Consider the following 26,366-nt stretch of genomic DNA (forward strand, 5'->3'; position numbering starts at 1 on the left):
CGCACTGTACTATGGCTCTGGAAGACCAAAACCCGACTGTGGCCTTGGCAGAGGAAGAAAAGCCCGAACGGAGTAACACGCAGCGATTTTGGCCGCGCAGCCCCCGCGGCCCCTGCCCCGGTACCTGTAGTAGCTGAGCAGCCCGTTGCTGAGCACGAACCAGCGGCGCTGGTAGCCCTTCAGGTAGTTGGTCCACTTAAAGAGCCACCCCTTGTAGGTGTCGGAGCCCGGGGGGGCGGCGGGCGGACCCCCCGCCGGACCCCCCCCTCCTCCTCCTCCTCCTCCTCCTCCTCCTCCTCCTCCGCCGCCGCCGCGGCCGCCCGGCTCGCTGCTCATGGCCGGCAGCTCGTGGCAGGCCAGGCAGGGCACGGCGCTGAGGAGCGAGACCAGCCCGCGGGTGCCGCCGGCGCAGAGCGCGGCCGCCTTCCCCATAGACCCCGCGGGGCCCGGCCGAGGCTCCGCCGCTCGCGGGGCCGCCCCGGCCCGTCCGCGCCGACCGGGGGCGGCGCCGCCGCCACGTGACCGCAGGGGGGGGGGGCGGGGGGGGCGGACGGGGGGGGGGCGGGGGCGGCGCGCGCCCCCCGGCGGCGGGGCGGGAACGGCCCCTCAGCCCCCCCCCCGCCATTTTGACCCCCCGCCGCCATTTCGTGCCGGGGGAGTGGGGAGGGGATATAAAAAATTGGGATATAAAAAAAACAGTTTCCATAAAAATTTTCCCGTAAAAAATCCTCCTTGGGACTGTCTTCCCTGTCAGGAGGAAAAGCCCCATCCCACTGTCCCTCTCAGCTGTTCCCCCCCCATCCCAGCCCATGGGCCTGAATTTTATGCCTGAGGGGTCCCTTCCCCACAGGGCACCATGGGGGCAGTGGCAGGTGCTGCCCAGCCAGGTGTCCCCATCTGCTGAGGGCCCTTCCCTCCTCACTTCCTTTCCCTTCCCTCTTCCCTTCCCTCTTCCCTTCCCTCTTCCCTTCCCTTCCCTTCCCTTCCCTTCCCTTCCCTTCCCTTCCCTTCCCTTCCTGTTCCTCTTCCCTTACTTTTCCTCTTCCCTTCTCTCTTCTCTTCCTTTTTCCCTTCCCTCTTTCCTCTTCTATTCTCTGCCCTTCCTTTCCTGCCCCCCCAGCCTGGGGATCACCTTTCCCTGATCTCCCTAATCCACCCTGATCCCACTGATCCCATTATTCTCACCCATCACCTGCACACACAGCCCTGCAGGGTGCAGGGAGGGTGAGGGGGCTCCCCCAGCCATGTGAAATCTCCAGTGCGGGCACTGTGCTCCAAACCTCGGGATCTGGCCCTTGTCCCAAGTCCCTCCCCAGCTCTCCTGGAGCACCTTTAGGCATTGGAAGGGGCTCTGAGGTCTCCATGGAGCCTTCCCTTCTCCAGGCTAAACAATCTTTTCCCAGAAACTCTAAGGCTGTTGGTGTTTGGAACCAAAGATTCCCTGGAGAGATGTACCTACACCCCAAACTGCCCACATGGGTACCAACATCTCAAAGTCTCACAGATCCTGGCATCCCCTGTGGCTGCAAGGAAGGGAACACACCTCCCTTGGCCCTGTCAGAGGACAGAGTGGCCTCACCCGATCATGGAGACTATTTGGGCTTTGTAGCCCTTGCCACTGCCCTCTCCTGGGAAGGGAGGCTGCCAGGAAGGGCCACAGGTAAAGAAGGGCCACTGGGAGGCTGGATCCAAAAGGCTGTTTGCTCCCAGCTTGCAGTTAGCTTTGGGAGTGGCTTGCAGGATTGGGAACACGGCTTGAGCTGGGCTGTGCCACATCCCACCCTCTGAAAACTGCAGACTCCAAGGATGGTGCCCAGGCAGGACTCATGTCACTCACTCGCAGTCCTGCAGCTTCCTCCTGTGGAAAGGGACACGGGCTCCCAAATCCACACACCCAGGACTTGACAGAATGAGGGGAATCAGCCTCAAGTTGTGCCAGGGGATCTTTATATTAAATATTAGGAAAGCTTTTATCATGGAAAGGGCTCTAAAGCTCTGGGACAGACTGCCAAGGGAAGTGGTAGAGTCACTATCCCTGGAAGCGTTCAAACAAACATGTGGATGTAGCACTTGAGGACATATTTTAGTGGTGAACACGGTAGTGCTGGGTTGGTGGTTGGACTTAATCACGTTAAAGGTCTTTTCCAAACTTAACAGTTTAATGTTTTTATCTGGAAGAACTCAGATCCAGCAGCTTTGCTGGGGCAAAGAAGGAATTTGGGGCTTTATTTTTTGCCTCCCTTGCCCTTGGCCTTGGCCCTGGCCTTCTTCAGCTTTGCCTTGAAGAAGGACCGCACCACGTAGCCTCTCCAAGCAGCCTGGATGCTGGTGGCAGCACGGTTCCTCCTGGCCTGCTCCTGCAATTCCTCCTCCTCCTTCTGCTTAAGCATCTTGCGCTCCTCCTCAATCTGGGAATACTCCTGGAGCAGCAGAGCGTGTTTCTCCATCAGCTGGGCCAGCTGGGCCTTCTCCTCGGTGTAGACAGCGTGAATCGCCTCGAACGTGGCCTGGCAGGTACAGCAGTTCAGCTCCCCCCTGTACACCCCCAAGGGTCCTGAAACCCATCCCAAACCCTTGCAGGACCACAACAGGGAGCTGAGCTGAGCTTTTCCAAAGGGATTCAAAAAGAAAGCATGTGCCCAGTACCCAGGGAATTTCATGAGATGCTGGGTCCCAGTATCTTCATATTCTTCTGAAAAATCCTCCCACAATGGAATATTTGAGAACAGTGGGGGGGGTGTCTGCCTTGACAAATTCTACCCCAAACCTGCTCCTGCCTCCCCACAGACAGGAAACCAAAATAATCCCATTATTAAACACCTGACCGGGGGAATCATTCCTTACAATTAGCAGCAGCTTTCAGGCCCCTCCCTGCATTTTGGAGTCCAGCAGCTTTTATCCATCCCTATAAATAGTGCAGGAACAGGGAAGCCACCAGGGCCTTCTCAGAGGTGAGGTTTGGGAGTGCTCATGTGACCCTCAGGCTGTTATGGCTCAGTTGGGTGCAGGCTGTTGGGTTCCTTAGCACCCAGCACATCTCTAAAGGATCTAGCAGGAACAGGAGCGGGATTTGGGCACCAGATAGAGCCATGAGGATTGAGGATTGGAGCAAACCTGAAAAACCTGCTCCCTGGCATGTGGTGGACGTGCCTGAAAGAACGTGGCAACCCATAGGCCCCCAAATACTGTGTGATTTAGTAGTGGATGTAGCTTTTCCTAAAACCAAAGGAGCAGAGAACTCCTGGACACATAAGCAGGACAAAGATCCCTTTCCTGCAGTTCATCTGGATGGAGATCTGTCTGTCACTTCCATGGCTTCCTGGGTAAGAGCCACATGTCCATTTGGACAGGAATCTACCTGAGCAAATTCCCTCATGGCAGAGCAAAGCAGTTTAGAGCCAATACCTGTTTTGCTGCCATGTCTGTGTCGTATTTCTGGATCCAGTTCTCAATTTCCTCCTCCGTTCTGCACTTCCTCTGAAACACAAAACAAGATCAGATCCCTGCAGGCACCTGGGGCCTGAGTGAGAAAGATCCTGAGTGAGAAAGCAGGGAATCTTTGAGCCCCAGCATCACTGTATCTGTGTATAACACCCCATCCCTGCAACAGGCTTCCCTCAGCTGACACATATGTGGTTTGCCCTGGTTTGAGGATTCTCCTGGGACATTCCCTGAGGCCCAAAGGGCTTTATTTGGTTGACAGCATGGAGCTGGGGAGTTGAACAGCACCTGAAAGGTGCTTTCTGCAGGAGGAAATTAATGTATCCTATGGAATGCGGTAAGTCATCGACAAACTGGAGAAACCACCCTAAAATAGAAGCAATAAAGAACTGCAAAGCATGAACACAGGACAGAAAGTACTCAGAAGATGCTCTTTTAAAAGAAGAGATATTTCTGGCTGTAGAACAGTTTAGCAGTGGCTGTACTGCTGTGCAAGCAGTTATGGGCAGTTTATCCCCAACTGCTGTATCCGTGCTCTGTGGAATCATTCCTGGTCCATCTCAGGTGCCACATGATTTCCTACGTGACACTGCCCCAGGAAGCCCCAGGGGCTCCCAGGCCATCATGAGGTCACACCTCAGCTAATTAGACCACAAGTACAACCTTGTACTTGTACACGAGTACAACTTGTACTTGCTGAGGAAAGGAGGCCTCTGTGGTCAATAAATGCGTCTTCCTGAGTGCTGGAATGAGCTGAGCACTCCTCAACAAGCCCTGCTGTGCTCTGCAGCCTCAGGGACTGCCTGACACTGCCCAAGGAGGTGTAAATGGGTAGATTTTGGGGGTTGTACTGTGGCTCTAACTTGGGTTTGGTGCTTTGTCAGTGCCCAGCCCTGTTGTCAAGTCGTACTGCATCACCCAAAGCAAGAGTGAGGGATACCCCCACCACCAGCCTGGGCTGTCCTGCCCGTGGGGGGCTGTGATGGTTTGAGGGAATATCCAGGAGGAGCAAAATGAGGAGGGAAACTTTTTCCAGTTCTAGATTCTGTGTCACCAGTGTTCTCCTCAGGGCAGAGCTGTTGCTCCAGAGGCCTGAGCCTGCCTTGTGCTCCTGTTTCCTCCTCCTGTATCTGCTCAGCACTGGGGGGTGAAGGACTTTGGGGTGCTGCTGTGTTTGGGGCTGGACATGCCCCGCCCATGTGTCCTGGCACCCAGAACCCCCCATGCCCTGGGCTGATCCCCCAGCGTGGGCAGCAGGGCAGGGGGATTCTGCCCCTCTGCCCCCTCGGGTGAGACCCCCCTGCAGAGCTGCCTCCAGCCCTGGGAACAGCACAGGGAGGACGTGGAGCTGCTGGAGAGAGTTCACAGGAGGCCACGGAGATGCTGCCAGGGCTGGAGCCCCTCTGCTCTGGAGCCAGGCTGGGAGAGCTGGGGGAGTTCACATGGACAAGAGAAGGCTCCAGGGAGAGCTGAGAGCTCCTTCCAGGGCCTAAAGGGGCTCCAGGAGACAAGGGATGAAGGGACAGGACAGGGGGGAATGGCTTCCCACTGCCAGAGGGCAGGGATAGATGGGAGATTGGGAAGGAATTGTTGGCTGTGAGGGTGGTGAGGCCCTGGCCCAGGTTGCCCAGAGAAGCTGTGGCTGCCCCTGGATCCCTGGAAGTGTCCAAGGCCAGGCTGGAGGGGGCTTGGAGCAACCTGGGCTAGTGGAAGGTGTCCCTGCCTGTGGCAGAGGGTGGGACTGGATGGGTTTAAGGTCCCTTCCAACCCAAACCATTCTGGGATGATTCTATGAAATCACATTTACCCTCATTCAACCCAACCCGAGTCCTTGGCTTATCTCTTCAGCAACATGCCAAGCAGAGCAGGAGCTGCTGAGCCCTCAGCATCAGCCACATTCCACCTTGAACACTAAATCAACTCTAAAAGATGCCTTTCTATCAAGCCAATATTGTGTTTGCTGTGCTCACCCTACACCAGATCTCTTGTTTCTCCACCATCCCTCACCTGTCCTGCTCCAGCCTTGCTGCCCTGCACTCTGCCCATCCACAGCCTCTCCCATGCCATGTCACAGCTCCGTGGGAAGGTGCTCCCAGACCGAGACAGGAGCAGGACCTGTGACAGGCTCTATCCCTGCTGTCGCTGCAGGGCTGCTTTCCACTGGAATCAGCAGAGCATGAGGACAGAGCGGGTGTACTCTGACAAACAGCATGTGCATCCTGCCAGGAACGAGCAGGGACCAAGGAATCTCCTGTAGCAGACAGCAGGCAGAGCTGACAGCTCTGCAAACAGGCTTAAATCTCCTGTCCCAGAGCTCTCCTCCCCTTTACCTTCCTGAGAAGCAGCTCCGAGGCTCGATGCTCCTCTACCAGGGCACTGAACTGCACTCGCAGGCGCTGCACGTCCTCCTGCAGCCTGGCACACCTGCCCTGGGCAGCTTTCACCTCCTCTTCTCGCTGTTTTGCCCCTTCCTTCTTCATCTGCTGGATCTCAGCCTTGCGGTCCTTGGCCAGATTTTCCATGGTGGTTTTGAGGTCTTCAATCATTTTATCCTTCCTGTCCATCTAGAGCCAGAAAACAAGAGGAGTATCACTGGGAAATGCCAGCGAGGCATAAGGTGGGCAGGAGAAAAAAGACCTGGCAAAGATTGAAGAGATACAAGAAGAGACCCTTAGGTGCCTGCTCAGGTAACACCAAAGACCTGCCACTGCTGGCTGAGGGAAGAGTTAGATTTACACAGGAGCTTTGGAAACCTCCTCCCTTGCTCCTCTGGGACCCCGTTAGTAAAGGTAGAGAGTGAACAAACCACCCCAAGCCTCACTGGCACTGCCACCTGAGGAACAGCCAAAAGCAGATTCCCTGGAGCGAGCCCCGTGTCTCCCTTGAGAGCTGGATCAGGCTCTGAGTGACTGTCTGGGGAAATCTCCAGCTGGGATCAGTGAAACAGATTTATCCACGATGCCCTGGCCAAGCTGCCAAATTGCACATAAAAATCTCAAGTGTCTCAATTCCCAGATCTCCAAGGAGCAGAGGGAATGGGGAAAGCAGGCTCTTGGCTCTGCCAGCACCGTCCAGCGCAGCGAGCACAGGACAAAACCTCCCTCGCTGACCCTCTTGCAGGGAGAAGAATGAGGAGCACATGTAGAAAACAAAGGATTGTTGTCAGGAGCTCAGGGCTTGGATGCTTGGCACAGTCCACAGGCTTGGAAAGTGCCTGGGAAGTGCCCAGTCATTCATCTGCACCTCAGCTGCAGATAAAATTAAAAATTGATGTAATTCATATAATCACTGATTAATCACAAATGCTCCAAGGCAGCTATTAGAGTCGGGAGTCACAGAAATGTTGGTTTTAAGCAAGAGCGAAGACAGGGCAGACATTAAAAATGGATTTTAATCAGAGCAATCTCTCCCTGGAATGACTTTTCATTGTTTCATCAGCAGGAACGAAGCAGCTGGCACTGTCACCCTGCCAAGACACAACCACAGTAATTTGTGTCTGTCCTGCAGCTCCTCTGGAACTTGTCTCGTTCAAGTTGGCTGGTGAGAACAGTTTCAAAACACGCCAAATTCAAGTTTTAAAAAAAAGTCAAGTGTGCAATAAGCATCCTCATTCTATTTTCCAATAAAAATAGTATCTTTAAGTTTAGTACCTGGTTTAGAAATGATTTCTGGAACTTGCTCTTTCAGAACTGCAATAAAGGGGTCAGTTTTTAGTTACCAAAGTTTTGTTCCAGTAACACTTTGTGGGAAAATATTCCCACAAGATCATACCTCCTCCTTTCGAGTCTGGATTGCTGCTGCCAGCTCTGCCTGTAGAGCTGTGATCACTTCGGTGTTTTGCTCAGCCTTGAGGGACATTTCTTCCACGAACTGAATCTTTTCTCGCTCTTCGGCAGGACTGGTCAGGAGCTTCTCCAGCATGAAATCCCTGAACTCCGCAAAGGCTTTGATAAACGCATCAGCTGGTGATGCTCTCACCTGGACTTGATATTTCAGTCCCTGGCAAAGCAAAGGGTTGGCCAGAAGGAGCCTCAGGATGTGTCTAAGAGAACATTTCAGGCGTTGCTCCCTGGCTCTCATGGTCTCCTGTGCTCCAGGGCTGGCGAGCAGGTGCTGCATTTCATTTGAAAGCTTTTGGTGCTCCAACAGGCTGGCTGTGATCTCAGGTCCCAGCATCCTAGCAAACCTCTCCAGGGAGCCAGTGATCCGTGGGATCAACCTGGTCATCTCCAGCTTGGTAATGGTCTCATCCAAGACAGTCAGGATTCTTTCCGTCTCTGCGCTATCAGGCTTTAGCTGACGTGGCTCCAACACCCCCATGGCACCCAAGGGGGTCGTTGCCTTCTCTGGAGTTGCCATGTCCTTCACCAGGGTTCTTTACTTCACGATGATGCTTGGAATGCAGCTGGATTCCCTGTTGCCATGGATTCAACCTGTGGGCTGAGTGGTTTGAAGTCTAGAAGGGACACAGCTTGCACACAAGGTGAGACTCTCAAAAAACATCAAGGTCCCTGTACTGCCACTGTCACTTAAATCTTCCTTCTTGGATGTTCTCTCTAAGAGAAAACCATGATGATAGCATTAGGGAAACAAGGTAATGTAGGAAAATGTGTGAGTTTCAGATGACACTGGAGTTCTCCCTGGGTGTGGGCATGCGGTCAGGACATGCAGTCGTGGGTCAGAGCTGGTCTCTGTCCCAGAGAGGCTGTTGAATGCCCATAATAAGGCAATAATATTCCCTTAACAATAATTTCCTGGCCTCGAAGGGTGGTGGGAGGAAAGCTCCCAACTGCTTCTGAGGAGCAGCTGAGCCACAGCAGCACAGTCTGCAGCTCTTGTAGGGCCCTGTGCCCACCTTGGAAGGGTGGGCAGGGTTCCCAGTAGGAAACCTCTACGCTTCAGGCCTGGCACTGCCAGAGGGTGGGAGGGGAATCTGGAGGGAAAGGGCCGAGAGGAGGGGACAGGGAGGGCACAAGGAGGGGGCAGAGGGCACCGGAGTGTAGGAGGCTGACAGGGAGCGAATGGTCCCTGGGTGTGGGTCTGGGGCAGCAGGGGACCCAGGGACCCCCGGCTGTGGGACAGTCAGCGGTCGGCGGGGCGCGACTCCCAGGGGGGAGCATCCCCCGTGTGAGGGGCGGGCGGCTCGGGGGGCCGGGCCGGGAGGATCCCCGGCTGGAGGGGGAGTCTCAGGGGTCCGTTACTGGGGAATGCCGGCCCCCGGCGGCCTGCAGCGCGCTCGGTCCGATCCCGACGTCAGTCCCCGCCTCAATCCCGATCCCGGTCCCGGTCCCACCCGCCGCCAGCGCCTCACGTTGCCAGGCGACCGAGGGGGCGGGGTCTCTCCGGACAGCCTATGGCGAGCGGCGTTTGCCCCGCCCCGTGAGGCCCCGCCCCTCAGCAGCGCCCATCGCTTGATTGACAGCGCCGCTGTCCAATGAGGAGCCCCGCGGTGGCGACCTGCCGGGGGTGGGGGGGGGGGTCTGTCATGGCGGGCGGGAGCGCCGTGAGGGCGATGGGGAGGGGGACAAGAGGCAGCGCGTCCGCTTCAGGAACCCAGACCTGTGTTCCTGAGAGCACGACGAATAACCTCAAAAACAAACTTCATCCCCTGGAGGTCAAATCTGCCAGGCGCGGGTCAGCCCAGTGGGTGTCCAGGAGCCCCGAGGGGGCCGTTTTGAATCACCAGACACATCCGAGTTCCCCTAAACCGAGCCGTTAACGTGACTGCTTTTGCAGCGTTTAGGGCCATAAAAGTGGTAATGAACCTCAGCTGATTAGGATGCTGATGTTGTACAGGCGCAATTAATTGGTTACCCGTGAATTAATTAGCGAGCCCTGCAAGGCAGCTGCTGGCCCTCGATCGCTGCACAGCGGCCGTGCCCTCGCCCTCTGCCCTGCAGCGACACGGGTGCCCTCGGGACAGGAGGGATTTGATTTCCAGCGGGAAACTTGGCAAAACGCTGAGTGCCAGGGCAGCTCCCGGTGATGGCAGCTGTGTCCTTGGGGCAGGAGCCGGCAGGGAGCTTTGTCCCGGGGCTCAGCCTTCCCCGGCCTGAGTGTTCCCTTTATTTTGGCATGGCGTGTTGGAGCCCGTGAATAAAACTGCAGCGCTGGGGCTGTGCCGCTGCTCCAGCACGTCACACGTTATTAACTTTCCCTACGCAAAGCAAACAAGAGTCTGGTGATGGGAGATGCAGTGGGACCCCCAAGGCTGGGGTTTATGGCCTGGCACTGGTAAGGATGGAGGAGAGGACACCCACGGAGGGGCCGGGCTTGCCCAGGTCTGTGCCTTCCCAAACTGATCAGGACCGTGGATCAGAGCAGGCCTGTGTTGGCTCTGGGGTACTGGGCTAGACACAGAAGCACAGAGTCATTAAGGCTGGAAAAACCCTCTGAGACCATCGAGCCCAACCCTTCCCCAGCACTGCCAAGGCCTCCACTGACCCATGTCCCCAAGTGCCACATCCACACGGCTTTTAAATCCCTCCAGGGATGGGAACTCCACCACTGCCTTGGGCTTGACAGACCTTTCAGTGAAGACATTTTCCCTACTATCCAGCCTAAACCTCCCGTGGCAAAGCTTGAGGTCATTTCCTCTTGTCCCAAAACAGGGTCTTTCACCCTGTGTGCAAGAGGCCACATGCCCTGAAGACATTTTGGCAATTAAATCCATCATGAAAAGACTGTCTTTTTCTTTGCAAAGTTGAGGAGTGTCTTGATTGCTTCATTTGAAATGGGCCACTGCTCTCCAAGAACTGCAGACCTGGCCTTCCTTACGGCCACGGCCTGGAGATGGGATCAGTTGCCCAATGACTGTCACCAGTCCCCTGTGTCCTGGTGCACACAGCCTGCTCAAGGGACAGCAAGTCCTTGGGATGTACAGGAAGGGAGGAGAAAAAGAGTGGAGCTGTGGGTCTCATCCAAACATCCTCTAAAGTAGGGAAGACTGTGGATCACTGCTGCTCCCTCCTGGATCTGGGTAATTACAGACATTCCCATCCTGCAGGCAGAGATGGAGGTGATGACACAAGTCCAGAGCAGCCTGACTTGTCCTGCAGCTTCACACACCACTCCAGGCCAGCAGCAGCTCTTGCACCAGGAAGGAAACCAGGTCGATTTGGGAGCTGGGTGAAACACCACTGAACCTGCGTCAATCCCACCTCATCCAGGATGTAGGAAAACCTCAGATCCATCCTCAAACAATTCCCTGCACCCAAAGCCACCAGACTGCATCACTGCCCAGAGCCAGAGGTGCCTGAGAATCCAAATTACGTGGGACATATCTGAGCAAGGAAGGGAGAGCCAGGAGAACCCTGGGTGCAGGTACAGCCCAAGCAGGGTCTCCCATGGTTTGAGTCTGGTTTTGTTCCAGCACGAGGGCCTTGTGACAGACACCTGAGCACCAGAGACCTCCCTGGCCCCAGCTGGGCTTTCCCCCACCAGCCAAACCCCTCTCCAGGTGCTGGATCCTGCTCCTCTATGGCAAAGGGAAGCACAGAGTGTGGGACCCAACCAGCTTGAAAGGCCCTGATCCACCCCAGCTTGGCTTGCCCCAATAATTCCCTGTTCCTGCTGCCACCCGTGTGTGGGACAGGGGGAGGGACAGCAGGGAGGGGATGATTTAAACCAATTGTGCAATGATGGGGAAAGAGCAGAAGCACACAATGAAGCCTTGCTGCAGCCAACAGCACCACAACCTGTCACTGCAGGGACAGTCCCCTCCTGCCACCATCCTCTGGCTGCAGCCTTGCCTCACACTCTGCTGGGAATGTGGAGCTCTGGCATCACACCAAGCCCTGGAGGAATCCACAGGGCTGACTGATCCCTGACCACATTCCACCTGCAGCTCCTGGTGCTGTTCACTCATTCCCATGTTGTGCCGTCAGTGGGGTGACGTGCCTCTCATCCATATAGTGAGCAGTTGGGAAGGATTCTGCACTTCCCTGGCCCCCAGAGCCCGTGAGAAAGGCTCAGGAAGGGCACGGAGAATCCAGGGAGTCCCTGCAGTACAGAACTTGCTGAAGAGACGAGTGTGGTGGGGTTTTAGTGTAAGCTCTGAGCAAACGGACTCAAAAGGGGCAGCCCACTTGGATATTGGGCTGGAGGTGCTGGGCTGGATGTAGGAGCACCAGGCTGGAGCTGGGTGGCAGGAGCAGGAGTGCAGAGGGAATGGGCTCAGGCAGAAGCATCTCTGCAGCCAGCTGTGGGCAGCTCTGGGAAAGGAAAATCTCCCTGCATGTGTCAGGGTACTGAGACCAGAGTGTGTGAGTTCAGTCAGGCCAAACCTCAAATCCTGAATTAAGTTTTGGGCCCCTCAGAAAAGAGACACTGAGGGGCTGGAGCGTGTGCAGGGAAGGGAAGGGAGCTGGGAAGGGGCTGGAGCAGCAGGAGGGGCTGAGGGAGCTGGGGGGGCTCAGCCTGGAGCAAAGGAGGCTCAGGGGGGACCTTCTGGCTCTGCAAGTCCCTGACAGGAGGGGGGAGCCGGGGGGAGTCGGGTTCTGCTCCCAGGGAACAAGGGACAGGAGGAGAGGGAATGGCCTCCAGCTGTGCCAGGGGAGGGTCAGGTTGGATATTGGGATATTTCTTCCTGAAAAGGGTGGTCAGTCATTGGAACAGCTGCCCAGGGCAGGGGTGGAGTCCCCATCCCTGGAGGGATTTCAAGGCCGTGGATGTGGCACTTGGGGACATAGTCAGTGATGGCCTTGGCAGTGCTGAGGGAACAGTTGGACTTGATGATCTCAGAGGGATTTCCCAGCCTCAAAGATTCTGTGATTCTATAGTTCTATTTAAGTCACAACCTCCAGTCTCCCAGGCAAATTCCAGCTGCTTCCTTGCTGTGCCGAGTGGGAACACCCAGGGCTGGATCAGCCCAGAGGCCCAACCCCTGCAGAACCAGGTCCAGGGGACTGCAACACCCACAGCCTGCCCTGGGGAACAGCACAGCTCCAACAGCTCCAGGGGCTTTCAGGCCATGGGGCTGGGGAGGTGGTGAGGACAGGGCAAAGGGGGCCAGGCGTCACCCTAGGCCTGGGGCTCTTTGTACCAGGGGTGCTGCTGCGTGCCAGGGCTGACTCCTGCCGTGGGAACACTGGGATCAAGGACAGCACTGAGCTGGGGGACTGGAGGAACTGGTGACTGGCTTCTCCCAGCACAGGGAGGATGGGGAGGGGCCCAGAGGGGCTGAGCTCTGTGAGCTCCACACAGAGGAGCTCTGTTAGAGCCCCACAGCCCCTCTGCTTCCGTGGCAAGGGGAGGACACATCCCTGTTCCCTTCAGGGTGCTGCTGCATCCCAGGAACCGCCTGGGGACCCCCATGGTGCTCAGGGTGTCTTTTGGAGGATGGATGGATGGATGGTGGATGGATGGGTGGATGGATGGTGGATGGATGGGTGGATGGATGGTGGATGGATGGATGGATGGATGGGTGGATGGATGGATGGGTGGATGGATGGATGGGTGGATGGATGGTGGATGGATGGATGGATGGATGGGTGGATGGATGGGTGGATGGATGGATGGGTGGATGGATGGATGATGGATGGATGGCTGGATGGATGCAGTTGTTACCACAGCAATAGGGATGAACTGCACAGCAGAGCCAACCTGAACCCACCCGAGTTGAGAGTTTGATGGAGGGGGGACAAAGCCAAGGACTCTGGAATCAGAAAATGGGGAGACAAGGAAAGAGCAGCCAGTCTCTGCTTCTCCTAGCACAAGAACTGGGGACATGCAGTGAATCTGCCCAGATTGTAGGTTTACAACAACCTAAGGGTGCTGTTTTTCACATTCCATTATTAAACACCAAGACCTTGCTCCAGGATGCTGTGGAGGCTGGATATGTACAGGAGAGTCCAAAGGCCATGGAGGGCAGGTCAGGCTGGTGGGGGCTGGAGGGGAATAGGTGAGCTAGGGGACCCTGGTGGGCTTTTTGCTGGATGAGCAGAGCAGTGTTCAAACAGCAGCTGAAGCCCTGTGTGGTAACACATGAATGGCCACCAAATCCACTCTCTCACTTGGTTTTAAACCAGTCCTTTTCTCACAGCATCTTCCCACAAGGAAAACCCCAGGGGTGGCCAGCACAGGTCAGCCACCCCTGAGTGACAACCTCCAGCTCCTCTCTAAAAAACTTGTGGCAGGATTTGCTTGTTGGCATTTTGTTATTATTCACCTCAGCACATCTCTGCTTGGGTGTCATTGCTGCTCAAAAAGTGGTGTAGATGGACACCATCCTGTCACCAGTGCCAGCACGACCAGAGATGTTCCCTGTCTGTCCTATCCAGCAGCTGTCACAGTGAAGCACAGAATGGTTTGGGTTAGAAGGGACCTTAAAGATCATCCAGTTCCTTGTGGTGAACAGCAGATCCCCATTTTCCTGGACAAACCCAACAGGCAAAAGCTGAGGTCAAGAAGGAAGGGCCTGTCCACGGAGACAACAGTGTGCAGGGCAGATTTATCCCAGCTGGGAGGAGGACAAACAACAAGAAGGTGCCTTAAATACTCAGGAAAGGCAAGACTTGATAGACCTGTGGTTTGAAGCCAGTGTAGGTACCAAACCCCTGTTTTCTATGCAGTACTTTCAGAGCCTTTCAGCACTTGAATCATGTCTGTGGAGAGGTTAGGGGAAAATTTTATTTCTTTAAAAAAATAGTCTTACAGTAGATGGAGAATTCATTGTCAAGGCCTGATGGCTCCCAGTTTTGAGCACTGGAGTGTGACTTGCCCGTGCTGTCCTGGAGTCTGAGCTATGCCTTTCTCATCAATCATGAGATTTCTCTTCAGAATTCCAGCTGAGGGACACAGCTTGAAGGTACTGAGCATTTTTCAATCCAGTGGAGAAAAAACTTGAGCATGTGACAACAACCTTCCAAGATCCAATTATTCCCTCAAGGCCACTGGGAAGCATAAAAAATTAGCAACTTCATTTCAAGGAGAAAAGGTTTATGTTATGAAACCTCAACATTGTGATGGGGACTGGAAAATCAGGCCACAGAATCGTGGGATCTCCTGAGCTGGAAGAGACCCACAAGGATCATCCAGTCCAACCCCTGGCCCTGCACAGACACCCAATAATCCCACCTTGTCCCTGAGAGCGTTGTCCAAACCCTCCTGGAGCTCTGGCAGCCTTGGGGCTGTGCCCACTGCCCTGGGGTAGTTCAGTGCCCAAACACCCTCAAGGCATGAGCCAGGAAAAGCTCCGTCCCTTTCCACGAAGGAAAACAGTCTTTGGAGAGGTGTTTCATTCCTGCAGCTGCCACTGCTCCGTTCCCGGCCCGGAGCTCTCCAACCACCACCTCCTCACGGATTTACAAGGGCAGCAACACCAGGCAGAGGGAGGGATTGTGCTGATTTATTGCTGTAACGGGACCGTTAACTTCCTAAAATTCCAGCGGGCTGGAAGCCGTGGTCGGAGCGGGGCACAGCCTGCAGGAGGAGCTCTCTAGACGCGTCTCTTGCTCTTTTTTTTGTCGGCAGCAGCCGCTGGTTTCTTGGGCTTCGCTTCAGCCGCCGCCGAAGGACGGGTGGGACGGGCGGGCACCTTCCCACTCCTGCGATCGAACACTTCCAGGGATTTTTTAAACTGTTCCTCCGCTTTCTTTTTCCACTCCATCTTTCTCTCCTGGTCTTTCAAAAACTGCTGCTGTAGCTGTTTGTGGAGACTTTTAGTCTTCTTTTTGGCCTCTTCAAATTGTTTTACCTTTGTGAAAGCAAATGTAAGACCTGAGAGCCTCTGTCCTACTATGAAATAAAGGATTCCAAAGTGATGCTTGTCTTCAGGAAGAGACACATCCCACCATATCCCTCAGTATGGCCAAGGAAAAAGCCCCAACATGTGTAATCACAGAACCTCAGAATTGTTTGGTTTGGAAGGGATCTTAAAACCCATCTCCCACCCCCTGCCATGGGCAGGGACACCTTCCACTAGCCCAGGATGCTCCAAGCCCCGTCCAACCTGGCCTTGGACACTTCCAGGGATTCAGGGGCAGCCACAGCTTCTCTGAGCAACCTGGGCCAGGGGCTCAACATCCTCACAGGGAAGAACCCATCTAAACCTACTTTCTCCCAGGATATCTTAGGAACAACATCTGAGTCCGGGTTAAGCCCATGGCAAACAATGCCTGTAGCTCATTCCAAACCACAGGTGACTTGGAGATAGGATATGGCAGCTGTGTCCAGAGGTCAGGATGGAGGCTCAACCATTCATGTCAAAGGTGGCCCAAATCCAAGAGCTGCCTCCTCCTGACCATTGGAGGGAGCCTTGGCACCCCTATCCTGATGCTGAAGACCTAAAGGCCCCTTTGTGCCAGAGGGGGCCACGAGCCCCATCCCAGGGGGCAGCACCAGCAGGGCCTGGAGGGGTCAGGGGGAGAGGAGAGCCCACCTTCTCCTCCAGGAGCAGCTGCTCGTGGACAGTGGAGCCGGGCAGGACACTGTCCGGGTCGAGGTCCCAGTCCCCAGGGCTGCTCTGGGTGAGAAGGGCTTTGTGTCAGAGAGCGGGGGGTGCAGGGGGGCTCAGCCACGGCCCACAGGCCTGCTCACAGCCCCTGAGCGGGGGGGTCCCTCAGCCCAGTGTGGGGTCCCCCAGCCTCAGGAGGGTGTGAGGGTCCCCCAACCCGGGGGGGGTTCCCCAGTCCCACATGAAGGTCCCCCAGCCCAGGACGGTGTGAGGGTCCCCCAGCCCCGCACCGGGGCCCCTCGAACCGCCGGCTCTGGGGTGGTGGGAAGAAGGTGACGCGAGGCCCTGTCCTGCCCTGCTCCTCCATGACCCGCTGGGCCCGCCGTTGGTTGCCATGGTGACATTGGCACCCACCGGACTGGCACCGTCACCAATGGCTGCCTGAAGGTGGTGACCTCCCTCTGTCCCCACATGGAGCACCCCTGTGTCCCCGTGAGGGACACCCCCAGCCCCTGCACCTCCAGCTGTCGGGCTCCAGGGCACCCGGGATCCACAGCATGGGGACACACAGGGTGAGCAGGACCCCACTGGCTGCGTGGCCTGAGGGAGCACAACTCCATGTCCCTGATGGGCACAGAGTCACAGAAACACAGAGTCATGGGATGGGTTGGGTGGGAAGGGATCTTAAAGCCCATCCAGTCTCACCCCTGCCATGGGCAGGGACACCTTCCACCAGCCCAGGTTGCTCCAAGCCCCGTCCAACCTGGCCTTGGACACTTCCAGGGATCCAGGGGCAGCCACAGCTTCGCTGGGCAACCTGTGCCAGGGTCTCCCCACCCTCACAGGGTAGAATCTCTTCCCAATATCCCATCTAAACCTACTTTCCTTCAGTTTGAAGTTGTTCCTATTTGTCCTGTCTCTCAAAGACCTTGTCAATAGTCTCTGTCCATCTCTCTTGGAGGCTCCTTCTCAGGTACTGGAAGGCCACAAAGTCACCCTGAAGCCTTCTCTTTTCCAGGCTGAACAATCCCAATTCTCCCAGCATTTCCACATAGGAGAGGTGCTCCATCCCTCTAATCTACATGGCCTCCTCTGGACTCTCTCCAGCAGCTCCACATCCTTCCTGTGCTGTTCCCCAGGCCTGGAGGCAGCTCTGCAGGGGGGTCTCACCCGAGGGGGCAGAGGGGCAGAATCCCCCCTGCCCTGCTGTGGGATCCACTGTGGGATCAGCCCAGGACATGGTTGGTTTTCTCCAGGGTCGAATCCTGCCATCCCCTGACACAGCCCAACAGCAGCTCCTGGGGCAGGGACACGACCAGCACAAACTTCAGCATCCACAGGCTCCGGGGGCTCAGCTCTCCAGCAGGGATGGTGCCCCGGGGTTGTGGAAACGAAGGAAGAGTAACGCAGCTGCTCCGAGTACAACGAGCTGGTGTGACCTCTTGGCAGGAAATCCAGGGAAAAACAGCAGCAGCTCTTGTAGATCCATGCCAGAGCACTGGAAATAAGCTCTTCTGAGGGGTTGGAGTGTGAAGTCTGTGCTGCTGGGAGTGCAGGGGGTTTGAGATATGCCAGCAATGGAGAATCTTGCTATAAATACAATCAGCCCAGTTTTCACATCTCATTTGTTCCAGGGCCCTAACAGGGACTCTGAGACCACCACCTGCTCAGGGAGTGTTGTTTTATTCCAGAACAAACTGTGCTGCTGAGGCAGGACAGCAACTTGCTGTGAGTCAGGATACTTGGAGTGTCACCAACAGCTGTTTTTCCTTACTGGGATAGAGCTTTGGGTTTTGAGGCAGCAACCCAGAGTCCCGTCATCTGCTGCATTCCAGAGAGGGAATGGAGCACACAGGCAGCATCTCTGACTGGGAGAGATCCAAAGATGTCCTGACCATTCCTTCCCCCAGTCTGATTGCCCAAAGGCTTTTTCAGGAGGTGCCTTGGCCTCTCTTGGGAGATCCATGGTTATTGTCCCTGCCCATGGCAGGGCATTGGAATGAGACAATCTTTAAGGTCCCTTCCAACCCAAACCATTCCACGATTCTATGATTTGGGTGAGCTGCTCCTGAAGAACCCCATTCCCTGATGGTCTGGGAAGCCAGGATGGGAGCAATCCAAGGAAGTGCACTGTCAGTGGGAATCCTTGCACGAAGTCATTATGTCACTGGGAACCAGAAGCCTCATCTGGGCACACTCTGGCTCACACCAACCCATCTGTTAATTCTGGTTTCAGCTGGAGGGGGTCCCACAGCCCCAGCTGAGGGGAGGAAGGGAGGTCAGGTGGGGGATCGGGCTCTGCTCCCAGGGGACAAGGGACAGGATGAGAGGGAACAGCCTCAAGTTGTGCCAGGGGAGGGTCAGGTTGGATATTGGGAAAATTTGTTCACTGAAAGGGCTGTCCAGCCCTGGCACAGCTGCCCAGGGCAGAGGTGGAGTCCCCATCCCTGAAAGGATTTCAAAGCCATGTGGATGTGGCACCTGGGGACGTGGGTCAGTGGTGGCCTTGGCAGTGCTGGGAGAACATTTGGCCTCGATGGTCTTAGAGGGCTTTTCCAACGTTAACAATTCCATGATTCTCTGATTATATGACTTTAAAAATATCTCCAAGCTCCTGTGATTTCATCTTCTAGAAATTTGGTGACTGAGCCAACAGCCTGTTCAGCGTGGGGCAGGAGCCTGGGACATGGAGAGTGAGCAGTGAAGCCACCAGTGAAGCCCCCCTGCCTCAAAATGGTTAAGGGAACATTCTAGAGAGATTTTGTGGGTGCTGGAGCAGAGAATGTGGTGCTGGAAGGCTCATCCTGTCCATTTCCTGGCCTCCAGCTGGGCTTAAGCAGCTTCAAGCATCCTCAGATCCCTGCCCCCCCAGAGCCGGGCTGTCCCACCAGGAAAAATACAATCTTCCATCTACCTAAAAAAGGCTTTGCTGTAATTTCATCTCTGGAGCCACAACAGTCCCTGACACAGTTTTAGGACTGTGATGTGGATGGTTTAAGAGCACAGCCCAGCATATCCCAGAAGGATATTATTTCCTGGCTCAGGCTCCCCAGATTAGCAAGTGTTTGTCCCTGCTGCCTCCCACTGCAGATCCCAAATCCCACCCTGCCAATGCAGTGAGCTCCCAACAGGCAGCAGTTAATCCCTGTCCTGAAACAGAGATAATTTCCACCCTGTGCTCCCAGGCACACAGTAAATCCACCTGGATTTCCTCTCCCCTGCTCCTGCACCAAGGGCTCACAGCACCATCCTGGCACATTCCATCGCTGCCTCCAAGGAAGGCTCAGCAGTGGTTTAGAAGCAGATCCAAGAGAAACTGCCTGGCTGGATCTCATCACTAAACTGTCCCATTGGATTTAATTTCTCCCAGCTCAGAGTTCCATGCTTCACCTGTAGCTCCTTGCTGGAGAGGGACTTGGGACAAGGGATGGAGAGATAGGACAAGGAGGAATGGCTTCTCACTGCCAGAGGGCAGGATCGGATGGGATATGGGGAGGAAATCCTTCCCTGTGAGGGTGGGGAGGCCCTGGCACAGGTTGCCCAGAGAAGCTGTGGCTGCCCCTGGATCCCTGGAAGTGTCCAAGGCCAGGTTGGACGGGGCTTGGAGCAACCTGGGCTAGTGGAAGGTGTCCCTGCCCATAACAGAGGGTGGGACTGGATGGGCTTTAAGGTCCTTTTCCAACCCAAACCATCCTGGGATTCCATAATTCCATGATCCTTTGCCAGCCAGCACCTCCAAGCCACCATTCCTGCTGTCACCACTCAGAGCTGTCACCCCTCCTCAGGAGGGTCCCCCCTCCCCATGCCCACGTGAGGACTGTGCCCGTCATTCCCTGCTGTGCTGGTCCTGCCCCGTGCCAGGGGCTGCTCTCCAGAAAGGGGTCCCATCTGCTCCCCTCCCACAAAGCCCCCAGGGCTGGGATGCCTTTCCCTCATCCAGCTTGGCCGGAGCAGTGCTGGACTCAGCACATGGGCAGCTGCTGCCGGTGGGAAACCCAATCCTTCCCGGGGCCTGGCTGGACACCAGGCTGAGATCACAGCCCGAAATACCCAAAGTCACCTCACCTGGCCAGCCCTCCTGCCACTGCCCTCCATGGGCAGCACAACTCCCAGTCCCACCAGGAATGCTGCCCATGGGAACCTCGTGCCCAGCCCAGCTCCCTGGCGCAGTAGGGCACCAAGTAGAAATCAGCAGGAATCCAAGGTGGAAAAGGCAAAGCTGTGGATGGAGTCAGGATCTGGGCAGACCCAGTGCCAGCAAATGAGTCCAGGAGCTGGGATGGGCAAGAATTCCCTGGGGAAGGGCTCCTGAACCAGCGATGCCACAGATGGCTGGTTTGCAGGTCCCTCCACTCCTCCCAGAAAACCAAAAGGGCTTCCAACCCTCCCTGCTATGGAAAAGCCTCTGGAATGTGAGCCCAGAAAGTAAACAGGTTCCTGGCCAGCACAGGGGCTGTTGGCTGATAACTGGGGGCCCTTTGTGTCCCTTTTGGGATGGGCACCACTCCAGCCACACCTGGAGCACCTGCCAAAGGTGGCACCAGCCGTGGCACTCCGGCACACCCCGGAGAGCTGCCCTCCCTTCAGTGTGTGCTGGGAAGGAGCCGTTCCCCAGGTGCTGCTGGAAGTGGCCTCCAAACTCCTGCCCTGATAATGGAAACAAATCGCTGTTTGGGAAAGAGGGCGGGAGCGAGCGGGGATTTTCCAGGGGAAGAGGGTCGTGCTTATGCGGTGGGGTGAGTCACCGGGGTGAGTCACCGGGCTGGAGGGGCCGGACTGGCGACACACGGTGTGATTTTTGGGGCTGTCCTGAGCAGAGCCGGGAGTTGGATCCGATGATCCTTGTGGGTCCCTTCCAACTTCAGGATATTCCACGATTCCATGACTCAAGGAGCAGGATGCTCCAGGCGCTGCGCCGGGGCAGGGCGAGGCTCCCAGCAGGACCAGCCCCGGACATGCGGTCAGTGACTCCTCTCCGTGTCACCACACCCTCTGGGGCTGCCAAACCACGGCTGTCCCTGCACTGGAGCACAGAGCCCTCAGACACAGCGGCCACGGGGACATCCCGAGGCATTTCCATGCCTGTTTCCCATCCCTACACTGAGCGGTTCCTCCCTTCCTTCCCTCTCGGGCAGGAGATCACCGCGAGCCGAGGGTGGCGTACGACAAAAATAGAGCTTTATTTTGGGACAAGTGCAATCGGAGCTGGGTCCTTCGGCCCCGGCACGGAGACACGAGCGTGGCAATGGCCCCCACGGCCCCCGGCGGTGCCAGGGCACACACAGGGCTGTCCCTCTGCCATGGTGAGTGTGTGCTGTGCCACAGCCCAGCATCGTCCCACGCCTCAGCCTGGCACCGCCCTGGAGCGCTGGCGGGTGGTCTGGACTGTCCCCGTCCCCTCAGCCGGGCTCTCGCCATCTCTGCCATGGATACCAGTCTGTGCCAGCCACGGCACGCTGGGAGGGACGGGGACAGGGAGCTGTGGGGGCTGGAAGGGCACAGCTGGGACAGAGGTGACGCTGGCAGCACCACCGGCAGCCCCATGGGATTGTCACAACACGGTGGGGTTGGGGACAGGGGAGGGGACACGCACCTGCCCTGTCCTGGGCATCCTGTTTGGCCATGAGAACAGTGTGTACACACAGCCAGCGTCCACTCCAGCCAGCAGAGCTCAGTAGTGACACACACACACACACACACACACACATGAACACACACAGACAGTTCTGTTTCCCCAGGCAGGACAGCAGCCGGATGCCCCGAGCCCTGTATCCAGAGTCGTGTATCCACAGCCATGTCCCTGAGCATTCCCAGCCTGCGTGTGCACACGGGGATGCACGTGTGGAGCTGGGGCACACAGCTGCACACACACACACACACACACACACACACACACACACACACACACACAGAGGTACCTGCACAGAGCCTGTGTGCACACCTGTACCTGCCTGACACCCCCCCCCGAGCTGTGCACAGCAGCACACACGTGCCACACGCACGCAGAGCTGTGCACACACTCACATATGTACAGTCTGTACCAACACACACGTGCACAAGACCTGCCTGCACATGCAGAGCCTTCACACAACACACGTGTGCACATCAACACGTGTGCTCACAGAGCTGTGCACACCAGCACACACCCGTGCACAGTGCCTTGCACATCAGTAGGGATGTGCAGTGCAGAGCACTGTGCACCTCAGCACACGTGTGTGCACGCAGATCTGTGCACACTGTCGCATGTGCACACAAAGCCATGCACACTGACACACGTGTGCACAGCACCGTGCACAGCAGCGTGCACCTCAGCACACGTGTGTGCACACAGAGCTGTGCAAACCCACAAACATGTACACAGAGCCATGCACACCAACACGTGTGCACAGCACTGTGCACCCCAGCACACGTGTGCACAGAGCCATGCAAACCACATGTACACGCAACCATGCAGAGTGGGACACCCACTACGTACATGGTACCACGCACCTCAGCACACACGTGTGCACAGAGCTGTGCATGCCAGCACACCCATGTGCACAGTACCACACACACTGGTACACACATGTGCACAGCACTGTGTACATCAGCACACGCATGTCCAGAGCTGTGCACACCAGCACACACATGTGCAGAGTCACACACACTGGCACACACATGTGCACACCGGCAAACACGTGCTCACAGAGCTGTGCAAACAGCCACAGGTGTGTGCACAGAGCTGTGCAAACCAGCAAACACACGTGCACAGGGCCACACACAGGCACACACGTGCACAGCACTGTGCACCTCAGCACTCCCGTGGGCACACAGAGCCAGGCACACTGGCACACACACACATGCAGAGTGGCACATACACACTGGCACACACGTGTGCACAGTCACACCCATGTGCACAGCACTGTGCACCTCAGCACCCACGTGGGCACACTGGCAAACCCATGCGCTCAGCGTGTCCCACACTGGCAGACACGTGCACAGTCACACACACGTGCAGTGTCACACACACTGGCACACACGCGTGCCCAGCACGACACCCCTCAGCACACACACGTGCTCGCTGAGCCGAGCTCCGCAGCCCCCCTGCCCTCGCTCAGAGCCTCCCTCGCCCCCGCTCCGCCCTCAGACCCCTACTCGTGGCGCGGGTGCCGCCGCGGCGCCCGCAGGGGCCAGCACGCGGCCAGGAGCTGGGGCTGGTGGTACAGCACCATCCCCGCCAGCGTCAGCGCCACGCCGGCGTAGCCCAGCGCGCCCAGCCGCGTGCCGAACAGCAGGCGGGACAGCAGCAGGTTGCCCACCACGGTGAGGCTGCCCAGGAGGTGCAGCGTGAGGGCGGAGGTGAGGGACAGGAGGCAGGACGTGGCCAGGTTGTAGAGGACGGAGCCCAGGCAGCTGAGCAGGACGCAGCCCCAGAGCGCGGCGTCGGGGCGCAGCACCCCCTGCCACGAGGGGCCCAGCTCCAGCGCCACGGCCGCCCCGAACAGCAGCACGAAGCTGGGCAGGGACGTCAGGCCGAGCAGGGACAGCGCGTCCAGATGGTCCTCCTGCAGCAGCACACCTGGGGGGACAGGGGACAGTCAGGGGGATGTGTGAGACAACCCAGGGGGACACCCAGCACCTGCAGCGGCACCCACCCAGCTAGGACACCCAGCACCTACAGGGGCACTAACCCAAGGGGAACACCCAGCACCCACAGGGGCACCCCCAGATGGGAACACCCACCAATATGGGTCCCTGCTCGCTGCCCAAGTAGTTAAAAAATTCCAAATGTCACTGGGAAGGAGGAAATGGAGGGGACAGTCCCTTCTGTGGGCTGGGGGTCCCCTGCCTTAGGGGGGTGTCCCCCACTTTGAGGGTTCCCTGGTTTGGAGGTGCCTTGGTTCACAAGACACCCCAGTTCAGAACTTTCCCATTTTTGGGATTCACTGGTTTTACAGGGTGCCCTGGTTCAGACAGTGTCCGGGTTCAGGGGTGTCCTGGTTTGGGGGTCAGGGTGCCACAGGACAGGGTTGGACAGGGCAGCTTCCCCAGCCTGTTTTGGAGCATTGTCCCCACGTCCCCCCTCTGGGTCATCTGGGGACAGTGGGGACAGCAGGCACGACAGGGCTGGCTGCCACACACAGACATGCACAAGGGGCAGTGCTGTGTCCATGGGGGACAGAACAGCCCCCAGGCTCCCCAGGGCCACTGTCCATGTTCCATGGGGGTGACAAGGGGACAGGGCAGTGGCATGATGGGCAGGGGTGTCCCTTGGGGGGCCACAGCACCTCGGTACAGCCAAAGGGACCTCCAGGAGGGCACAGGGCCCCACAGCAGAGCCCGTCCCTGCAGTGCCCTGAGTCACAGGCTCCAGAGGAAACACTCCCTTCCCAGCCAAAAACATCCTGGCTGGCTCCTCACTGCCACTTGCCAAGGACACCATGGCCCGGGTGGCACCAGAGTCCCTGGGAATGGGGGACTCACAGGGGTCCAGAGCCCACAGTGCTGGCAGGGAGCCCATGGGAATGGGGCAGGCTGGGTATCCCTGTGCCTCCCCACGGCCCCAAGACATGGGACAGTGTCACCAGGAGCCAGCAGTGCCAGGGGACACCACAAGGACACCAATGGTGTCATCACTGAGGTCAAACTGAGGTCACATCACCTCAGGGCCAGGAGCATGACACAGCCCCAAGGGGCCAAGGGTGGCACTGGAGTAGCACTGGGGTGACACCAGGTACAGAGTAGGCAAGGGGTGGTGCTGGGGTGACAGTAGGGTGGCACCAAGGCCAAGGAGGACAGCAGGTGGCAATAGGACTGGGATGGCATAGAACTGGCACTGGGGCAGAGGTGACACTGGGGGCCAGAGTGCCACCAGGGCTGGGGTGACAACGGAGTGGCACTGGGGCCAGGGTGGGCAGGGAGTGTCACCAGCACCAGGGTGGCACTAGGGTGGCACCAGGGACAGGGCGGGGTTGGGGTGGCACTGGGGCTGGGGTGACACTAGGATGACATCCAGTACAGGGTGGGGAGGGGGGTGGCACTGAGGTGATACCAGAGCCAGGGTGGGCAGCATGAGCGAGCAGGGAGCGTCCCCAGCCCCACGGTGACACCGGGGTGCCACCAGCCCACCCGCGCACCAGGGGCCGCGCCAGAGGAGGACGCACATGCAGGACAGCGACAGGGACAGGTGGCACTTACTCTGCTGGATGGACTTGAGGGCGCGGAGCACGGTGGCGGCCAGCAGGAAGCCGCAGCCGGGCTGGGAGAAGCGGAGCCCGCCGGCGATGCTGCAGGCGGCCCCGGCACACACCGGGCCCATGGCCCAGCACTGCAGCGGGTGCGGCCGCCGGCCCCCCAGCACCCCCAGCACCAGCGTCACCAGCGGCGTGGTGGTGGCCACGGCCTGGGCCACGTCCAGCTGCACGTAGCTCAGGCCCAGGTTGCCCAGGGCCACGCTGGTGCAGAAGGTGAGGCTGAGCAGGTAGATGCGGGCGCGGGGCCGCGGGGAGCGGGCACCCCGCGCCCAGCCCAGCGGGTACCCCACGGCCACCCCCGACAGCATGTGCAGCGAGGAGAGCAGCAGCGGGTATCGGAACCCGTGCGCCGCGAAGATCCACTTGTTGAGGCCGGCCATGGTGGTGCCGGTGCCCAGCCAGGCCAGCACGCTCAGGGTCAGCGGCAGCGCCGGGCCCGGCGGGGGCGGCCGCCCCCCGTCCGCCTGCCCCGGGTCGGGCTTCCAGGGCCGGAGGGTGCCCTCGCCCGCCGTGCTCATCGCGGCCTCATCGCCCCGCCGCGACCGCGGGCACATGGGCACCGGCCCCGCTGCCTCCGGCCGCCCCTCGCCGCTCTGCCCCGTCCTCCCGCGCCGCGCCGGGAGCCGCCGCAGCCGGGCAGCGGCGGTGGCGGTGACCGGTCGCTCCGGCGGTGGCGGTGTCGCTGTCGGCGGTGTCTCCGCGCCCGGGGGCGGGGGCGGGGGCGGAGCTCAGCCCCGCGGTGCCGGGGCCATGTGCCGGGAGGAGGCGGCGGCGGCCGCCGGGAACCAGCGCAAAGTTTGGTGATGGCGGGAGCGGAGGGCGGAGGCTCCTCCCCGCGAGGGCCCCGCGCGTCACGGCCGCCGGGCGGGGTTCGGGGCACGGGGGCACCGCGGGCACGCCCAGCGACCCGCCCGGGGCGGCGGGGCCCGCCGGGGACCTTCGGCCCCGCCGGGACAGCACGGCCGCCTCCCCGGGCCCCGCCACAGCCCCCGCCGCCCTCACGGAGCGACCGCCATCGCTGCCCCCGCCCCGCCCGCCCGGGAGCGTCACCGGCATCGCCCCGAGCCCGAACCGCGGCGACACCCCCGACACCGCCCCGGCCCGCTCGCTCCCGTGCCCTGCCGTGATCTGGGGCCTTGGGTTCAACGCCGGGGGTGCCCCTCGCGCTGGGTGCGGCACTGGGGGCCCCGGGGGCTCAGTGGGGAGGGCCAGGGCCCCGCCAAGGCGTTACAGAGGAGGGTGATCCCAGCTGGCGGCTTAATGGGGATGAGCAGCGCCGACTCGGGCTCCACAAATCT

At 58.3% G+C, this 26,366-nt stretch overlaps 4 protein-coding genes across 14 annotated transcripts in view; all 4 read right to left on the reverse strand.

Annotated features, from left to right (window-relative positions):
- Positions 1-500, reverse strand: part of OSBP2 (oxysterol binding protein 2) — a 105,509-nt gene extending 105,009 nt beyond the window's left edge. The window contains exon 1 of one of the 2 annotated variants that reach the window (XM_051773346.1): positions 125-500. In XM_051773346.1, the coding sequence (XP_051629306.1) occupies positions 125-432 (308 nt within the window). In that variant the 5' untranslated portion in view covers positions 433-500. The remainder of the gene's footprint in view (positions 1-124) is intronic. The other variant, XM_051773347.1, reaches the window with a different exon arrangement.
- A 1,650-nt stretch (positions 501-2,150) lies between these two features.
- Positions 2,151-9,168, reverse strand: IQCD (IQ motif containing D). 6 transcript variants are annotated; one of them, XM_051773376.1, is made up of 5 exons: positions 9,001-9,168; positions 7,420-7,997; positions 5,772-6,005; positions 3,406-3,477; positions 2,151-2,507 (listed from the first exon to the last, which is right to left on the reverse strand). In XM_051773376.1, exons 2-5 carry the CDS (start codon positions 7,798-7,800, stop codon positions 2,226-2,228), a joined length of 969 nt encoding a protein of 322 aa, XP_051629336.1. In that variant the 5' UTR covers positions 7,801-7,997; positions 9,001-9,168; the 3' UTR covers positions 2,151-2,225. The 6 variants fall into 6 exon arrangements, with proteins under 6 accessions (XP_051629336.1, XP_051629335.1, XP_051629331.1 ...); XM_051773375.1 differs by having other exon boundaries at positions 2,151-2,420; positions 7,213-7,997; positions 9,001-9,164; XM_051773371.1 differs by having other exon boundaries at positions 7,213-7,997; positions 9,001-9,156.
- A 4,887-nt stretch (positions 9,169-14,055) lies between these two features.
- Positions 14,056-16,700, reverse strand: LOC127463655 (uncharacterized). Of its 4 annotated transcripts, none has more exons than XM_051773388.1 (3): positions 16,141-16,700; positions 15,821-15,899; positions 14,056-15,136 (listed from the first exon to the last, which is right to left on the reverse strand). In XM_051773388.1, exons 1-3 carry the CDS (start codon positions 16,200-16,202, stop codon positions 14,879-14,881), a joined length of 399 nt encoding a protein of 132 aa, XP_051629348.1. In that variant the 5' UTR covers positions 16,203-16,700; the 3' UTR covers positions 14,056-14,878. The 4 variants fall into 4 exon arrangements, with proteins under 4 accessions (XP_051629348.1, XP_051629345.1, XP_051629347.1 ...); XM_051773385.1 differs by having other exon boundaries at positions 15,821-15,904; XM_051773387.1 differs by having other exon boundaries at positions 16,126-16,700.
- Positions 16,701-20,991: 4,291 nt separating this feature from the next.
- Positions 20,992-25,893, reverse strand: SLC35E4 (solute carrier family 35 member E4). Of its 2 annotated transcripts, XM_051773381.1 has the most exons (3): positions 25,013-25,892; positions 23,110-23,393; positions 20,992-23,011 (listed from the first exon to the last, which is right to left on the reverse strand). In XM_051773381.1, the coding sequence occupies exons 1-3, from the start codon at positions 25,620-25,622 to the stop codon at positions 22,958-22,960; spliced, it is 948 nt and encodes a 315-aa protein (XP_051629341.1). In that variant the 5' UTR covers positions 25,623-25,892; the 3' UTR covers positions 20,992-22,957. The 2 variants fall into 2 exon arrangements, with proteins under 2 accessions (XP_051629341.1, XP_051629340.1); XM_051773380.1 differs by having other exon boundaries at positions 20,992-23,393; positions 25,013-25,893.
- Positions 25,894-26,366: the final 473 nt, after the last annotated feature.

This window comes from Manacus candei, unplaced genomic scaffold (assembly GCF_025592945.1).
Source record: "Manacus candei isolate 608988 ecotype Guabito, Panama unplaced genomic scaffold, ASM2559294v1 h1tg000167l, whole genome shotgun sequence".
NCBI lineage: Eukaryota > Metazoa > Chordata > Aves > Passeriformes > Pipridae > Manacus > Manacus candei.

Coding starts and splice junctions, on each gene's coding strand:
- SLC35E4 (XM_051773380.1), bottom strand. CDS start 25,622: ATGTGCCCGCGGTCGCGGCGGGGCGATGAGGCCGCGATGAGCACGGCG. Junction 23,394..25,012: donor CCTCAAGTCCATCCAGCAGA/GTAAGTGCCACC, acceptor CTGTCCCCCCAG/GTGTGCTGCTGCAGGAGGAC.
- IQCD (XM_051773371.1), bottom strand. CDS start 7,800: ATGGCAACTCCAGAGAAGGCAACGACCCCCTTGGGTGCCATGGGGGTG. Junction 3,478..5,771: donor CGGAGCTGCTTCTCAGGAAG/GTAAAGGGGAGG, acceptor TTTGTGTTTCAG/AGGAAGTGCAGAACGGAGGA. Junction 2,508..3,405: donor CAGACATGGCAGCAAAACAG/GTATTGGCTCTA, acceptor TGTACCTGCCAG/GCCACGTTCGAGGCGATTCA.
- LOC127463655 (XM_051773384.1), bottom strand. CDS start 16,530: ATGGGCTTTAAGATCCCTTCCCACCCAACCCATCCCATGACTCTGTGT. Junction 15,905..16,125: donor CGGCGGTTCGAGGGGCCCCG/GTGCGGGGCTGG, acceptor CTTCTCACCCAG/AGCAGCCCTGGGGACTGGGA. Junction 15,137..15,820: donor AGCTGCTCCTGGAGGAGAAG/GTGGGCTCTCCT, acceptor GCTTTCACAAAG/GTAAAACAATTTGAAGAGGC.